The sequence below is a fragment of the Pangasianodon hypophthalmus genome, chromosome 3 (genome assembly GCF_027358585.1).
Source record: "Pangasianodon hypophthalmus isolate fPanHyp1 chromosome 3, fPanHyp1.pri, whole genome shotgun sequence".
NCBI lineage: Eukaryota > Metazoa > Chordata > Actinopteri > Siluriformes > Pangasiidae > Pangasianodon > Pangasianodon hypophthalmus.
In genome coordinates this window covers 6,918,766-6,936,977 of record NC_069712.1, presented here as the reverse complement: position 1 = coordinate 6,936,977, position 18,212 = coordinate 6,918,766, and the positions used below count along the sequence as shown (strand labels likewise).

Sequence of the window (18,212 nt, the reverse complement as noted above, 5' to 3'; positions counted from 1 at the left end):
GCTCGTAAGTTTCGCTTTCGCTTTCGTTTCTCCTTCTCGGTGAGCTATAAACAAAGACAGGGCAGTATATAAGCAATGACTCTCCTAAAGCGAATCAAGCCACACAAGCAGACTCTACATCTTCACCATGTTGTGTTACTGGGGAGAAGCTGTAAAACCGGACGGGTTTGGCTTAGTGAAGGCTGACAGCGTGAAATTCACGGACACTGGCATTGGATACTTTTCTCCCAAATCCAGGATCAGGGATGTGTCTCCTGGGAAGAGTCTGGTGGGATTTATCCGGGGGGATGGAAATGCATCTGTCATGAGACTGAACACCAGAGAACCTGTCAAGTCTGGAAAACTAAGTATGTATTTCTCTATATTAATCTGCCATTGGAGACAGGAACTTGTTACATATTTGGGGAGTTTTATGATTTTTATTTGTTTTTATACAGAATTCATGTAAATTGGGACAGTTTTTAGATTTCCAACTTCTTGTTGTTAATAAGACATAATCTCCTACATGATACATTCTGGAAATGATCAAAGTGTTGACTATCTAGATATGAAGGAAACAGGTTTATATCATATTCTGAAGAAGCATGGCTTCCCCTTGTGTTAAAATTGACTGAAAACCATTGTAATGACATGTTTGGGAATTTGGGACACACATTTTCATTGGTTTGGGATTTCATCCTCAATGACACCTTTAAAATTCAGACTTATACAGAGCATGCTTCTTCATGCTCCAGATGTACTTTGAATTCTGGATGACTGTATGTTGTCGACTTTCACCTGCATATTACAGGATTACTGTAATAATTTACTAGATAGTAGCATAAGCGTAAATGTGAAAGCTTCTTTTTGTTTGAGGTGATGTTATTAATATCGTCCTGCCCCACTAAAGGCTATGGTCATGAGCTGCTGCTGATCAACATAATCTCTATGTACACAATACACCAAGTAAAGATCTCTGCATACTACTTTTTTTTGCTTGTTCTCTCTCTCTCTCTCTCTCTCTCTCTCTCTCATTACGTCCCTGTATCTATGCTAGTCTCCTTGGTGCCATTTTACATTTGCAGTAATCGATCATACTTTGGATTGGGTTATTAGAGGGCAAAAGAAGCTTAGGTTAATGCTAGTGTGTCTTATTTAAATATTTTTAAACATAAGTACATCTTTATTTTATTAGAGCAGTACCTTATCTTATGCAGATGTGCATCAGATATATGTGTAATGCCCATATACTCTAAGTCAGTTACAATTTTATAACCTTATAAAACACATAAAACATTAAGTTTAACTTTCACTTGTCTTTCACCAAAAGACAAATTCTGCTTGTTTTACTGTCTCAATTTTACTGTCTCTATTCTCCCTGTTATTATTATTATTATTATTATTATTATTATTAATATTGCTATTTTAGAAACATTAGACCAGATGAAAGACAAAATCAGACTGATCAGCTGTGGTGATGTTGATGCTGTCCTTCTGGCATATGGAGACAGAATACTTTCTGTGGAGAAATCTAATGTTTGCAGGCATGTTTCTATTATTATTATTATTATTATTATTATTATTATTATTATTATTATCAGTAGAATTAGTAGTAGTAAAATGCGATGATTATTGTTAGAATATGTCATTTATTTGAATTTTTGGTTTTTTTGGTCACAGGCCCATCAAGGAGCTCAGCAGTAAAACTGTAATTCAGGTTGCATGTGGAGACCAGCACTTCATGGCACTGACAAATGGTATTTACTGGATATTTGCGTCACTGTTCAGACTAAATGTTAATTAAGCATTCGAGAAGGGGAAAGGTTCAGATGATAGACGTCTCATTCTCTGACTCATAATAAGAGCCATCCTCTACTTGTCCAAGCTCAGCTAATTACAGTGTACAAAATAATTTTCATTTCCTTGTAGATGACGTAGTTGTGTTTTACAATGTACATTTAGGGTGGAGCTAAACAACATTCCTGTGCTCTGTGCAAATATGTTAAATATGTTTACCAGTATACAGACTTATGAGGATACACACCCTGGAGGACTAATGGTTAGGCCTTAGTCCTCTCACGGCTGTGGCCCGGGGTAGGTTCCCTGGCTAGGAATCGAACCCCGGCCACTGGGGTTGCACATGACAGTGTGCTCTCAGTGCCGGTCCCAAGCCCGCATAAAATTGGGGAGGGTTGCATTAGGAAGGGCATCCGATGTAAAAACTGTGCCAAATCAAATATGCGGACCAGTGATCCGCTGTGGCGAGCCCTAACGGGAGCAGCAGAAAGAGGAAGAACAGCAACCAAACAGCCAGTATACACAGTTACATGGAATAAAAGTATGTGCTTATGTTCTGTTTGGGTCAACAAAACCTATTACGATTTTTAGTAAATTGCTATTTTTTCCCCTGGGCTCTTCAGTTTCTAGGTGGCGTTATAGTCGATTTCTCCAATGAACCTAAAAAAATTGTAAAAATACTTCAGAATTGATGTGTGGGTTATTTTGACCAGAGAATGGAAGGAGCATAAAACATGCAATAAAAGTGCAAACCTGAAACAAAAGAGTAATATTTCATTTGTAATTTTCTTTTTTATATGTGTATGTAATTTCATATTTACAATGTACGTAATTTTATATGTAAGTTTAATTTTCATTTTATGGTCTGTATTTTTTTTCTTTCCATCTTTCATCTTGTATACACTCACCTTTTGAGAAACATTATTTCGAGAATGCTAAAGCCTGAAATCTGAAAAGATATTAAACTTGCTGTAGAGACCAGCTGGCTTGGTATGATTAGATGTGTTGAACTGGATGTTGCTTCTTTCTCATCTTCTCAGATGGTCAGTTGTTCACGTGGGGTCAGAACTCGAGCGGTCAGCTGGGTTTGGGGAAAGGTGAGCCGAGCTCTCTGTCTCCTCAGCCTCTCAAGTCTCTGTGTGGGATCCCACTGGCTCAGATCAGCGCTGGAGGAGACCACAGCTTCGCCCTGTCTCTCTCTGGAGCCGTGTTCGGCTGGGGCAGGAACAGCGCCGGGCAGCTGGGCCTGGGACATACGGAGGGTGTGCTGATTTTATTAAAATCCATTTTATTATTTATGTTGACAGAGTTGCAGAAAAATAATAAACTAATTCCAAGTTAAACCTCTTACCCTTAGATGATGTATAACAAATAGAGTAGATGCTACACGCAAAAGTGTATTTAAAACAATCTGCTAATGACTATTTGACTTCTTGTCACAGACGTGTACAGTCCAACCTGTGTGAATAACCTGAGCCAAAAGAAAACGATTTCCATCTCATGTGGAGAGGAACACACTGCTACTTTGTCAAAGGTATCATTATAGAATTAATAGTGTATTTTATACTCTTCATTCTTCATATTGTTCTTTTAACTCCCAGGGATCCATCAAGGGTCCAGACACTTAACTTTCTTCAATCTCATAACATTATGCCAGTTTATGCCACATACTGCTGAATTCTCAATTCTGACTGGTCGGAAACTGTTGATTAGTTTTCTGTAAGATCTTTGCTTGCAGTAATTCCAGCTGTAAAGGAAATTCCAGGTTTATGTTAATGCAGCTACTATACTTGTTATAATACATTATAGTTTCTATAGTAACAACTTACACAGGGACATTTTCGGCAGACATTCCACATAAATAGATTTTTTTTTAAATATGAGTAATTATTGATAGTTCATACAGTTTCCCACAGTTTTCTGTTCCACATAATAACTATAAATTAATACAAATTATAACATGTCATTATTTAATTAATGAAAAAAATGTAATAGTTGGCAAATTGCTGTGAAATAAACCACTTCTGGATTTGCCGTTATAGGAAAATAATCAACTTCAGGGTGGTAACAGTAACTCTGCTTCACAATGTCACACCACCTTATTGTTGATTATTTTCCTCTAACAGTCAACTGTTTTATTCCTTACTTATATTAATTATAAGGTAGTTATTGAATAATTCATAGTAGTTACTGAACAAGTCGATTTAAGATAATAATAGTATGATACTTTAAGGAGTTAATCGACATCACTTTTAGTTGATGCTCTTTATTTGTAATACATAAGTGCAATTATGATTTTTTTTCATTCCAGGGAGGAGCAGTTTTCACGTTCGGATCAGGTCGTTACGGGCAGCTTGGTCATAACACATTTAAAGATGAGCTTCAGCCTCGTGTGGTTACTGGGCTCTGGGGTATAAACGTGTCCCAGATCACATGTGGGAGGTGTGTATTGTGTCTAATAGTATGTCATAACTGAATATGAGTTTGCAATCAGCGATCTGGAATCTGAAATGCTATATATGCAGTTTTTATATCACACATAGGCAGTGTGAAATGATTTTGCTATATCAGACACATTATTATACAGTGTAGTTCATAAGTATTTATAAGTGACATGGTCTATGTTGTATTGTACTCCAGTAAACTAAATCTGAAATGAGAACAGAATGTTACTTTTAATTTAAAACAGTACCTTAATTTTAGGAGATCAGATATAACTCTGTCAAGTTCTTTATCTTCTGTACTGTTGATCATGCCTATTACATTTTTTAAAAATTATTATTTTCTTGCCATTTAAGGAATCACACTCTGGCGCTGGTTGAATCGTCAAACACAGTCTACTCATTTGGATGTGGAGAACAAGGACAACTGGGAAATGGGCAGAGGACCAATCAGTGTGTGCCACTTCCTGTACAGCTGCCACCAGGTAATCGCCAACCCCCTGTATGAATTTTTAATTGGATACAAGAACATAATTAACAAATATTAAAATTATTAATGCACAGCGGCAAATAACAGCCATACAGTCGAGAGCATCATTGCTGGCGGGAATCAATCCTTTGTCTTGTGCTCTTCCCAGGTAAGATATGACACGATTGATCCTATTATTAATTAATAAATGCGTTTAAATTGTCTCAAGCTCTGTTTTTGCTTTGGGTTGTAGAAATCTGATGTGCCTGACCAAAGGAAGGGGATTGTGACATTAGGAGACAAAATGATTCACAGATGGGTGTCCGAGTGTGAATCAAAACAGTGGAGGACAATCAAAAAGTGAGTGTTTTTCTTAAATTGTAATACTTAAATATGTATGGATTTAGAACACATTATGCATCAGCTTACACTTTTCCCATGCATTTGGGCGAGCAGGTCTCTTTGGGTGTATGCATTTCCCTGTATTTCCATAGTGCTGATATGTGCTGATACTAAAACCACTATGTAGCAAAATGTGGGAAAACCTCTGAAATTTTCTACTACATATAGTTCTATAGTTTATATAGACTTTCCTGAACTGAAATATGTTTTCCTGCCTACGTACCTGAAGAATTACACTTGTAAAGTGGTAAATGAGCCTCACTGTTGTCTCTTCACGCAACTGATCTCTATTGACTGATTAATTTATTCATTTAGTTCTGTTCTGTAGGCTACATTTCTTAAACAATTTAAACATTTTAAAACCAGTATGTTAAACTGGCTTCTTGCAGATCACAAAGTCATCACAAAGCAAGATTAAAAAGTAAAGACCAACTGAAGAAAAACCCAACTTTGGGACAAAAAGTGATTTTTGTGACATTTTTAGCTGTTTTCCAGAATTTAGCTGCACTATCTAAAGGATTTTTCCAGACTGCCAGACATATATAAAATAATCCATTACACCAGCACCAAACAAATATAGATTTATATAGTTATAAAATGTATATTAAATGCACTGTGTAACACTATAGACTATCTGATGACGATTTACGTACTGATTTCTTTCTGTTTTTTCAACTAACATAGGGAAATAAAAAGAGTTTTCTCATCTCCAGCTTGTATAAATGGAAGCTTCATTATAAAAAGGTAACTTGGACAGATTTATTACAAAAGATACTTATATTATACACTGCCTGGCCCCCAAAAAAAAGTCACACAATCTAATATTTTGTTGCACTGCATTTAGCTTTGCTTACGGCACGCATTCGTCCTGGCATTGTTTCAACAACCTTATGCAACTTCACAACATTTATTTCCATCCACAGTTGCATTAATTTTTGGCTGAGATCTTGCATTGAGGACAGGAGAGTCGGGCCACTTCGTAAAGTCTTCTCCAGCACATCCCAAAGACTTTCAATGGGGTTGAGGTCAGGACTCTGTGGTGGCCAATTCATGTGTGAAAATGATTCCTCATGCTCCCTGAATGACTTTTTCACAAGTTAAGCCTGATGAATCTTAGCATTTTCATCCTGAATATGCCTGTGCCGTCAGGGAAGAAAAAGTCCATTGACGGGATAACCTGGTCATTCAGTACATTCAGGTGCTCAGCTGACTTCATTTTATTGCCGCACAATGAGGCTGAGCCTCGACCTGACCAGCTGATGCAACCCCAGATCATAACACTGCCTCCAGAGGCTTGTACAGTAGGCACTGTGCATGACGGGTGAATCACTTCATGCATTTCCCTTCTTACCCGGACACACCCATTGCTTTGGAATAGGGTAAATCTGATTTTATCAGACCACATGACCTTTTTCCATTGCTCCACAGTCCAGTCTTTATGCTCCAGAGCAAACTGAAGTTTCCGATTAGCCTCACTAACAAATGGCTTTCTTGTGGCCACACAGCTGTTTAGTTCCAATCCTGTAAGTTCTCATCACATTGTGTGTGTGTGGAAATGCTCTTACTTTCACTATTAAACATAGCCGTGAGTTCTCCTGTCGATTTTTTTACGATGTGACATCACCAAGCGTTTTAAAGATCTCCGATCACGATCATTCAAGATTTTTTTCCGAATACATTTCTGCTGTAAAGTTGACAGTTGACACCACCATCCTTCCAGGCTTTAATAATGCACTGGACATTTCATAACCCAGTTCCAGTGATTTCAGCAATCTCCTTAGTTGTTTTCTTTGCTTGATGCAGGCCAACAATTTTCCCCTTCATTAACATCTTTTCCACGACCATGCGATACGTAATCTGCCATGGTTGTTTAAGAAATGAGAAGCTACACACTGCGTCAGTTAAGGTTAAAAGAATTGTTGCCAGCTGAAACATATTAATCACTGCAGTAATGATCCAATCATAGGCTCTTAGGTATTTGCTTATTTAAACCCAAACAGCGACCTTTTTTTTGGCCAGGCAGTGTGTATTAATACTTATATTATATACTTATATTTTTCTGCTACATGTCATGTGTGTAATGTGTAGTTGTGATGGACATTACCAAACATCCACGCACGTCTCTGGTTTGGATTTGGACTCAGTGAAAACTGCTTTTGAGCGGTTGGCCGAGAAGGAGAGGGTGCTGTTGGAGGTAAATCAACAAAAAGTTACATAAAAAAACAGATCCATATAGAGCTATTTACAGCTTCTTCAGCTTATCTGTGCTTTGTTTATCGTGAAAATGTGGGTTGCTGTTTTTTCATTCGAAAGCATAAACCTGAAAGGCTGCAGCAATGCTTAGGGCTTCAGTGTAATCTGGTGTATCTGTTTCAGGTAGAGAAGGTGGTAGAGAAAGATCTTCTCCCCTCTCTGGGCTTCACTGTTGCTGGTGTGGAGGCTCTGAGGGTTTTCCTCATCCTGCCTGAACTCCTCCGGGTGCTGAAGAAACAAGGACATGAGACAAAGCTCACATCATATGCTTCTGCCATTTTAAATCTGGATTCCTGTACGCGTACAGTTTTAGGTAAGCTCTAAGATGATTCTGGCTCAGTTCAGACCTGATATTAATATCTGATCACAAGTGGAGAGTGATAAGTGCAGCTCAAGTGTGTCATATAGGCATACTGTGCAACAAAATGAAGTACTTTAGTGCTACATCTCACATTTAAAATAAGATACTTAAATAAGTTTAAAGAAGAAAAAACAATATTAAAAATGTTTCCATACAAACATTTTGCAGCACTTTCTATACAATGAAGATAAATTATGCACCAACATAATTTAACCATACCCACATTATTTCAATATGTAATAGAATAATTTAGTGTCACACATTTCTTTACATTTTAGCCGCTTGTTCCTTCATTTGTATCCTTTTTCTATCGCAGTTGTAACAAGTGACATGATGAAATGAACGTCCTGCTGATTTAAAAGATTTGAAAGGCATTAGTTTATTCTGAGAAAATGTTAAAAATTGGTTTCTGGAAAATCAGGAGTGCCAACACGATGTTAATTATATAGCATGAATTAGCATTGGGATTGGATCATATGGTTATGTGGTTTTAGTGTACGTATTTGGTGTTTTATGTGTTGTGTAACTAATGCTTTAAGAATTTTTTTGTTCTATTTGCAATTCCCAGGTACTGCAGATCAAAATGAGCCATTTACACAATTGCGTAAACTCAGCATGTTCTTTATTAGGGCAAATACAGTAATCTGCCTCAGAATTCCAAGTGAGGAGTCAGATAATCTCTGATTATAAATGGGGAAACAGGTTCGGGTCAAACCAGGAAGTACAAAGACATACTTCAACAAAATATAAATATGCAAACTAATGAAGAACTAATATAAAACAGGTGCACACAGTCGAGTAATATGCCAATGATGGGGATGCTGAAAGAACCAGAAACAAACACAAACATGAGCACATGGCTCTTATCGCCATGGATACTGCAACACGAAGGGGGAAACTGTGTCATAAATACTGATGTTGATTAATGTGTATTGTTCTGACTAATTAAACAAATAAATGAACAAAAATAAACTGAACAAATGAATAAACTCAGCTTTGCACTTGTGATCAGATCATTTGAGATGAATGTAAACAGGTGGGAACATGGCTAGCAGGTCCTGTTGCATTCCATAGTGAGAGAGGAACAGGGAAAGACTTCATTTGTTCACATTTGTATGTGTGTGTGTGTGTGTGTGGTTTTTTTCAGAGAACCTCTGGTCTGAACTCCCCGAAACCTTCCTCAAAACATTAGTGGAACTTTTTCACACTTCAGTTGCAGCAATGATATCTAAAGTGACATATGACTATAGACAAAAAATCGCCATGGATACACCATTACGTAAATCAGTGCAAGTCCTCCAGATGCTCTACAAGGTGAATATACTGTACTTAAAATATGGAATGAGTGAATGAATGCGTTTCACATTGTTAAACATTTTGCATTTACGTTTATTCTGTATTCTGTAGGCTACCTGCAGGAACCAAAGAGAAATCACACCTGGAGATTTCATCATCTATGAGATCAATGAGCTGTTTGACATGGTATTGTATAAATCCTAATCTTTTCAAAAAAGAGGCATACAAATCTTCTGAAAGTTACAATGGCAGATCAGTTATTTACTTGCTAGTTTTTCAGCATCTAGGGCTGATGTTCTGGAAAGAAACTAGTCATTTGTAGTTGTCCTAAATCTTTTTTTTCTTCTAACCCTAGTTATATGCTATTCAGAAGGACATCGATGAGTTTTATGGGGGTTTTGTTTGGTATGGAGACCTTAATGTGACGGTGGCAGAAAAACAGCACCATATGGTGGGTAACCTATACATTCAAAGCCATTCTGAATTATGTTATATGACATTTTATTATTTCTTATACGACAGCACTACTCAGTTCTCCATTCTATAAAACGAATGTGTTGATATTCAACAACAACATAAAATAATTGATTTGGTGAAGTTGTCTGTAAGGTGACTTTATTTAACATTTAACTAACATTTAACATGGAAAGAGTCTTCAGCTTTAGCATTTTGTAATGATCAGTAAGTTTCCCAACATGGGAAAGTCTTCAAGATGTAGGAGTTTGCCCTTTGTGGTTCCTCAGTAACATGACAAGGTGCATGTTTTGTCTTATTAACTTGAAGAGAGAAGAAAAGAGAAACTGGTGTGGGAGCGACTGTTCATTGCTGCTATAATGTAAATCACAGGTGCATTTTAGTGTTTTCCCTTAGTAGCCTGTCCTTAGTTGAAGTGGCTGTGTTAGAGCTGGAAAAACAAAAAATGTGCAGGACCAAGGGTAGAAAAAATGTCATCATTAACGAATTGCTGTGGTATAAGATATATAAAACACTTACGAACTTACATTTCTCTCATTGCAGAACACCTTAAAGCTTCTGAGCTCATGCCCTTGCATCTTTACTCTGGAGGCTAAATATGGCCTTCTAAAGTTCAGAGAACCTCGGGTGTGTACTTAGACATACTGATAAGATTTTTTGTGAAGCTTCACTTGATCTAGTCTAAATATTTTTACTGATGTCCCCTTTTGGAACTCTGTGACTGTAGGGACCCTTTAGAATGGAGTTAAGACGCACTGCACTTCTGGAGGACTGTTTCCGACAGCTGAGGGCCGCGAGCGAGCAAGCGCTGAAGGGCTGGCTGCAGGTACGGCCAAATGCAAACTGCATGTTGTGCATGTTGGTTTAAAAAAGTCTCCCAAAACTCATTTTGAAGACTGTAATAATTGTAAATGAAAAAGCGAAGTGCTTAATATGGCAGTTCCACAGAAAAATATGGCAACAGAAAAAGGCACAGAAACACTTTTACTCTTGTTAAGAAATCCAGATTTTTTGAAAATAATATTTAATATGACAAGACCACCAGCAATACTCACAGATAGCCCCTCTTCTGTTTCTTAAAAGAATGCAGCAAAACCACTGCAGTGACAATTTTCACAATTTGCCCATTCTGTGCACTCAATTCAATTCCCTTAAAAGGAATTAATTATAAAAGTAAAAGTTTAAGGACAAGTCTGATGAACTACCCACTGGTCATTTATGCAGCAGTCCATTCTGAAGTGATGAACCCTAAGCAGGGGACACTGACGAGGGGAAACTGAGGGTTCCAAACATAACTGAAGTGATGAAAAGCATTTACTTTAAGGGCCGTCAAAACCGATGGGCACTTTGCCCCGAGATTCTCTGCTGTTTTTATGCTGAATGAAAAAATGCCTGTGGCAACAGGTGGGCTTAAATATGGGTCAAGTCCAAGTAAGAAGCATTATAGTTAGTAATATTGAAATGTAAGTTAAATTTAATATTGAAATGTAAACAAAATCAAAAATCAGCAAAATCAGACTAAGTGAACAGCAGCGATTAATGAAACTGGTGAGCACCTTTGAAGGGAATAGGGCCTAGTCAGAGAGTTTTCCTTGTTTCCTTGCTCAGCAGGGGTCTAAATCTAAATCCAAATCTCTGCAATTTACAGTCACTTCAGAATGGACCACAACCTTATTTTCATTAATATTTAGATGTTACTATAAACCCAAAATGCACAATATAAATTTTTATACAGTTGTTATTGTTGATCCAGATGAATCAATAATCATGAAGTGCAAGTACCTTTGAGGGACATTCAGCAGTTACTGTAATACTGTGTTGTGTGTATTTAACATGCAGGTGGTGTACTGTGAGAACTTCGAAAAGAGCGACGTCTATAAGAGGGACTTCTTTCACAATGCATTTAAGATGCTGTTGGACGCAGAATCGGAAATGTTCATGTACAATGACACAAAAACATTGATCTGGTTTCCTGTTGAGGTAAGGCAAAAAAAAAAAAAAACAGTTATGAAAGTGTTTATGCACTTAATGTATAATGATATCATGTTGTAATTATGCAGTTATTTACTGTTGGTGTAGAGAAACAGTGTAGACATCTACACTCTACATGGAGCATGAGTTAGAACTAAGTTTTTATTTATTGAATTATGGGCACGTTTCCACTTGAATGTGTTGGACAGCACGGTATGGTTTTTAATCCGAATCGAGGAATATCTATTCCCTGGTTGAGTACCATGCATTTTTAATTGTGGACCAGTACCTGTGAAAGTAGAAGGAGTTCTAGTTTCACAGGTACTGGTCCAAAAAACTGCAAATCTCTGGCATGTCACTATTGCTTGTCCTACTCATTGAACTCTTATTAAGCATAAAGCTCAGCGAGTTTGTTGGCCTGCAGTAATGATGGCGTGCGCATTCAAACAAAGCCAAGGGTGCCATTACTTTAGCTTTAAAACAAATAAAAAGGGTGACACAGCAGGTAGTGTTGCTGGCTCACAGCTCCAGGGTCCGCAGTTCAATCCTGAGCTTGAGTTACTGTCTGAGTTTCACATGTTCTCCCATATGGGTTTCCTCTGGGTTCTCTGGTTTCCTCCCACCTCCCAAGAACATGCCCAGCAGGTAGACTGGGCATGCTAAACTGCCTGTAGGTGTGAATAAGTATGTGATTGTGCGTGTATGGTGCCCCGCAATGGACTGGTGGCCCATCCCTCTTCCTGCCCAGTGATAGGCTCTGAATCCACCACAACCCTGACCAAGAAAAAGCACTTACTGATGATTAATGAATGAAAATATTTAGATGGTTGGGTGCAAACTGTCAAACTATGTTCACGTTCATGTTGGTAATTCTTCAATCAGTGACATTCAGTAGAACACGTTCCACTCCAGCAGTTCCTGGTCTGCACAAAAATATCTGATCTGGAGGAATTAACTACTGTTCTGGAATGCTGTGGCCAAATTTCCAGATTTCCAAAAATTTGAGAACATGGTGAAAATGCGTCTTATTTAAGGCAGTTTAAGGGGCAGTTTAAGGGGGCAGTCGTGGCCTAATGGAGAGAGTCGGACTTGCAACCTGAAGGTTGTGGGTTCGAGTCTCAGGTCCGGCAGGGATTGTAGGTGGGGGGAGTGAATGACCAGCGCTCTCTCCCGCCCTCAATACCACGACTGAGGTGAGACCCTTGAGCAAGGCACCGAACCCCCAACTGTTCCCCTTGTGGCTGCCCACTGCTCCGGGTGTGTGTTCATGGTGTGTGTGTGCACTTGGGTGGGTTAAACAGCTGATACACAGCTTTCTCTAACTGTGTCATTTGATCTCTCTTTCCTTCAGCTCAGTTTACCAGAGGAGAGATACTTTGTTCTCGGAGTCCTGTGTGGGCTGGCCTTTTACAACAACAGTGTTGTGCACATGCCCTTTCCTTTAGCCCTGTTTAAAAAACTTCTCGACATCAGACCTTCTCTGGAGGATTTTGCTGAGCTGAGTCCTATCGTAGCACAGTAAGTTTTTTAGACAAACAATATCATTCTCTCAACCTTTTTATATTATTCTCTGTTATACCGCAGCACTGTTGAATGCTTTAGTCTGCTCGGTCAGAAGGTAGTCGTTAATTTTCTATAACAGCAGCTCTGACAGTAGTGCCAGCTGCAAGGCAGATCACAGGTTTATATTAATACAGTTGATCTAATACTGTATGTTATTGTTTCTATAGGAACTACACACACAGGAACTTGTATGGTGGGCGCTCCATGCTAAATTTACTAATAAACAGATTAAAAATGTGTTGTTATTTAACAAAGAAAAACATTATCTCTGATATGGTGAACCGTTCGGTGTTCCGAGCAGTCAGAGGTGAAGCTGTGTTTTTAGGTTTTTCTCCATGATAAGAGTTTTCAGGACAGAGAATATTGCGTTTTGCAGTTTATCTGTAACAAGCTGCTTTTTTGTTGTTTTAACTTCCAAAGAAAATGAGGAAACAAATGTGGCTGTAACATAAGGAATAACAGGAATGAACTTGTTTTGTGGGTGTTTCACAGCAATAAATGTAACTATAAACAGATAAAAAATGACATCATTCATTAATAAAGAATAAAGTCTTTGGCAAACTGCTGTGGTATGAGAGGAATAAAACAATTTGGGATGTGCCGTTATAGGAAAATGTGTTTATGGTGATAACAGTAACTCTGCTTCACACCACCCGGTCATTGACTATCTTTCTATAAAAGCACATATTATTCCTTACTTTCTTTTGACAGCTAAAACATTACTGTCTATGTTTCTCTAATCAGGAGTTTGCAGTACTTACTGAACTACAGTGATGACGATGCTGATAACATGTGCATGATCTACACTGTAAGTGTACATTATTATGCATGGTCAGCGTACTGTTAATATATTAACTGAAAAGGCTCTTGTTGTCTTGTTATTGTTTTATATTAATATTTTCTTTATAACTTGCTCAGATTGTGTGGAACAACAGAGAGGTTGAACTGGATCCAGTTGAGCCTGGCAAAGCTGTGACAAGCTCAAACAAGTTAGTTACATTTTCACAAACATTCAATATAGAATTTAAAATGAAATTAAAGTATACATGCGTGTACTGTCTCTTAATGCCTCAAGGTAATCATGGAGGAGCTCAATCTGTGATTATATTATTACATATATAGTAGATGTTACAACAGTTGTTATATACACATCAATCATATAAGAATGTATATATATATATATATATATATATATATATATATATATATATATATATATATATATATATATATATATATATTCTTATATGATTGATGTGTAAGGTGCTATTCACTCTCATTCTATACAAGGTGATATCATGTGATGCAATTTAATTAATTGATGCAATTATTGCTTGTTTTTTTTTGTTAAAAAAAGTTTGTTTTGTTAACTCATCTTTAAATGACAAATCCCACAGGAGTTAAAGACATTATCAATGCCGACTTTTATTTCTGTGACAGAAAGGTGTTTGTGGACGCGTATGTGGATTACGTGCTGAACAAGTCAGTGGAGAAGGCGTTTAATGAGTTTAAGAGGGGCTTCTACAAAGTGTGTGACAGAAACGTGGTGAACGTCTTCCAGCCGGAGGAGCTCAGAGGAGTGATGTTGGGCTCAGAGGAATACGACTGGGACGTACTCAAAATGGTGAACACACCTACATTTTATGTCCTTTCTAAAGGAACAAAAAGACATTTTAATGATTTCCGATAAATTTGCTACTTAATTTGCTACTCTGGTTCTACTTAGTTCTGGTTCTACTTAGTTCTGGTTAAAACATAACTCATGTCTGTGTTTCTTTATGCTGAACAGAATGCGACTTATGAATACATATTTCATGCAAGACACCCAACGATTGTCTCATTCTGGGAAGTGTTTGAAGAACTGTCAAGCCAGGACAAGAAAGCCTTTCTCTGTGAGTCCATTAAATAATTGTATATACAGTTTGTTGCAAAAGTTTGCATACCCTTACTTCAAAATGCTAAAAATAATAATACCCTCTTATAATAATGATAATAATAATAGTAATAATAATAATAATAATAATAATACCCTTCCCCAGTTCTGTGAAATATCAGTATTTTTGTGAGAACTGTTTCCTAATTCTCATTTACTCTTAACTAATTAAAAATAAAATATTTCTTCGAACTGGCTCTACAGGTGCATAAGGTAATTTTTTTTTTTAAAACAATAGAGATAGGAACTGAGGCTTAGTCTAATTAAACAGTCATACATTTTCATATTTAAGAAAAACCAAAAATCTAGTCTTTTGATTTTGTTAGATTTTTGGTTCTGAATATTACAAAAATGATTTTTAAGGAAAATGGTTTTAAAAATACAATGTGTTTCCACTCAAGTTATGTGGGATTTTCAAGGTTTATAAAGAAAATTAACCCAGACATCATAAACTGACATATATATATATATATATATATATATATATATATATATATATATATATATATATATATATATATATATATATATATATATCAGGAAGCAAGTTTTACAAGGATATATGACATGATGTGACTGTGCCAAGTGGGTGGGGCTAAGCCTTCAGATATGTTTCAGATATTGATGTAGTTGTGAGTGGACAAAATTAGAGTTCTTTAGAGTTCTGATATTTTTATTGCTATAGGTTAAGATGTTAAGACATGTTATAGACAAATTTTCCAAAAATCTGAAAGAAAAAAAGATCTATAGTGTCTTGCCTTAAATAAGTAAACTTGCATTGACACTGTTAGACATAAGACATTAATGAGGCACATTAAAATAAATTAAATGGAGCATATCAAGAGGGATGCAAACTTTTACATAATTTTGGTGGTTCTAAATTTTGGGAAAATTAGGGAACTTTTATTAAAACTCCTGGGATAACCACAAAACATAACTGGTGACTTTGCTGTATACTGTATGTAATCACTCTGTTATCTGCGATATGGTTTCTGATGATTCTCTAAGCAATATTAAACGTCCTTTTCACTCTGCAGTGTTCCTGACTGGGTTTGATCGAGTTCCCGTTCTGGGTATGGGGCAGGTGAAGATGACAGTGCGACAGCTGTTGAACTCCACACAGGATCATCTGCCCCAGGCCCTTACCTGCCATACCATACTGGATCTCCCTGTATACCAAACAAAAGAAATACTTCGAACCAAGCTCATTGAAGCCATACACCACAGGAGAGGATTCTGGGAAGAATAAAATGATTGTGTCTCCACAAATTCCAAAGTTATATCATTTGTTACTGTGCTTTTATAAGAAAATGCAAACTCTGTTACCAGCGCTGTGTGTCTTAATACATACACCACAGGAGAGGATTCTGGGAAGATTAAAACGATGGTTTCTTCAAATTTCTGTCTTATAAAATTTGTCATTGTCTCAGATATCTCAGATAATTTGTCTCAGATAAGCCCAAGAATCACATTGGCTTTTATTGGCTGCACAGCCTGAAGCTCCGGCTCGAACCAGGGACCATCAATGCTGAGTCTTACTGAGAAAACAGGCTGTTTAAAGCCTGTTCAAAACTTGGCTCTCTCTGACATAAACACAAAAAAAAGCCTGAGTGTGTGATTAATTTTTTTCAGAAAGGCAACTCTAGATAAATAAAGCAATATAAAAGGATTTTTTCTAATATATTAAAAAAGTAGTGTAACTTCTACGTCTTATATCTCACAGCAGACTACACACTCTGAGTTCACAGATGACCAGTTAAGGTCTTTATAACATGACATGTAGACTTTGTGGTGGTTATTCATATTTAAAACTTATTTAAAAGTCTTTAATAAGAAGAATTTAAAACAAATGAAACTGAAATGAATGTTCCTAATAAAACTCTCTTTAAGTAACTGTTGTAATATTTTGCAGTAATTCAGTGTTTCATAGATATAGAAGTTACTAGAATATTTATTTCATGGATGCTTTATCCGAAAACCAAAATGAGGCCACAAAGTTGCTTTAAAGCTACATTGATTTCTTATAAGACAACATATAAACATGTACATAGTATATGTTTTGTAGCTACACTTAATGATAGTTGAATTCCTGATGTTTGAATCTGGAATGCCCTGTTGGTTTCATGCCCTGTTTCCTCCGAATACCAAACATGGTAAACAGAAAAGCTGTAACCCTTTCGTTGAAACTCAAAAAAGCCACTAAACTTTTATAATTTGTCCTTTGATTAGACAATGTGTGCTTAGTCTGTCTGCTTTTAGTTTCTCCTCCAAAGGCATTTTGGGAAAAAAAAAAACATGATTGAAAAAATAACCCACCTTGTTCACGTTCATTACACCCGCTCCTGTATTTCACGTGCACCTTCTCAGTCACTGCTAATGACATGTTACGGATGAGTCTGAAAAAATATCAGACCAAATCTGATATTTGGAGATCAAATCCAAGGGGTGTTTCACTCTGTGAAATCACCTGACATGACTGTCTCTGAGTGGCTGCATGAATCTACAGTCAAGGCTAGAACGAAATCAGCCCCAGCCTCACTTCTTCATACCATTCTGTGTGCTTTTCTTACAACTGTTGGTGGTGCTGTTGCATTTGGTTCCACAAAAGTCCAAAATAATCCACTTTAAAACATTTGTTAACAGCAAATTATCTAATCTGGATGCCAAAAATAATTATATTGATTTCTTTTTATCTTTGAAAGACAGGGGAAACTGAGGGGAGACCTCCTGGTGCATTTATACCAGCTGCTCCTGTTTATCAGCTGTTAGAAATCACTCTATCAGTAGTTTTTATGAGTTACTGTGTTATTATTGGTCAAATATGAGGACTTTTTCTTAGTTTATGACAAACAGTGAAAGTCTTACAGCTTTAGCTGTAATCATAAGCTTTAGTTGTAGTGTCCATAGCAAGGGTGTCAAGCATACGGCCTGCAGAATCTAATCAGTAACTGAATTGAAAAATTCTAAAAATCTTTGTGCTGTTGCCTCGCACCTACAGAGTTGGGGGTTCGAATCCCACCTCCACCCTGTGTGCATGGAGCTTGCATGTTCTCTGTGTGCTTTGGGGGTTTCCTCAGGGTACTCCAGTTTCCTCCCCCAGTACAAAGGCATGTGTTGTAAGATGATTGGCATTTTCGAATTGTGTATGTGTGTGTGCGATTGTGCCCTGCAATGGGTTGGCACCCCATCCAGGGTGTCCATCTCTGTTATTCCACTAGGGGGCATAATAGAGCTCTCCCTCTCCCCACCACCACCGCTTTAATATTCTGGGCT

General features: G+C 37.2%; 1 protein-coding gene across 1 annotated transcript; it reads left to right on the top strand.

Moving 5' to 3' along the window:
- Positions 1–23: 23 nt before the first annotated feature.
- herc56.1 (HECT and RLD domain containing E3 ubiquitin protein ligase 56.1) lies at positions 24–16,337 on the top strand. The gene is made up of 24 exons (XM_026939514.3): positions 24–347; positions 1,409–1,523; positions 1,660–1,736; positions 2,817–3,038; positions 3,219–3,310; positions 4,088–4,218; positions 4,575–4,702; positions 4,782–4,855; positions 4,940–5,046; positions 5,773–5,832; positions 7,177–7,282; positions 7,465–7,654; positions 8,850–9,016; positions 9,110–9,184; positions 9,354–9,449; positions 10,016–10,099; positions 10,200–10,298; positions 11,312–11,452; positions 12,795–12,961; positions 13,751–13,814; positions 13,925–13,995; positions 14,447–14,630; positions 14,796–14,898; positions 15,977–16,337. Exons 1-24 carry the CDS (start codon positions 128–130, stop codon positions 16,186–16,188), a joined length of 2,985 nt encoding a protein of 994 aa, XP_026795315.3. The 5' UTR covers positions 24–127; the 3' UTR covers positions 16,189–16,337.
- Positions 16,338–18,212: the final 1,875 nt, after the last annotated feature.

What these genes read in the sequence shown, in the direction of transcription:
- herc56.1 (XM_026939514.3), top strand. Translation starts at nt 128, where the DNA reads ATGTTGTGTTACTGGGGAGAAGCTGTAAAACCGGACGGGTTTGGCTTA. An exon ending in TAAAGTTCAGAGAACCTCGG is followed by an intron (nt 10,100 to 10,199) that starts GTGTGTACTTAG and finishes CTGTGACTGTAG; the next exon opens with GGACCCTTTAGAATGGAGTT. An exon ending in GCTGTGACAAGCTCAAACAA is followed by an intron (nt 13,996 to 14,446) that starts GTTAGTTACATT and finishes TTTCTGTGACAG; the next exon opens with AAAGGTGTTTGTGGACGCGT.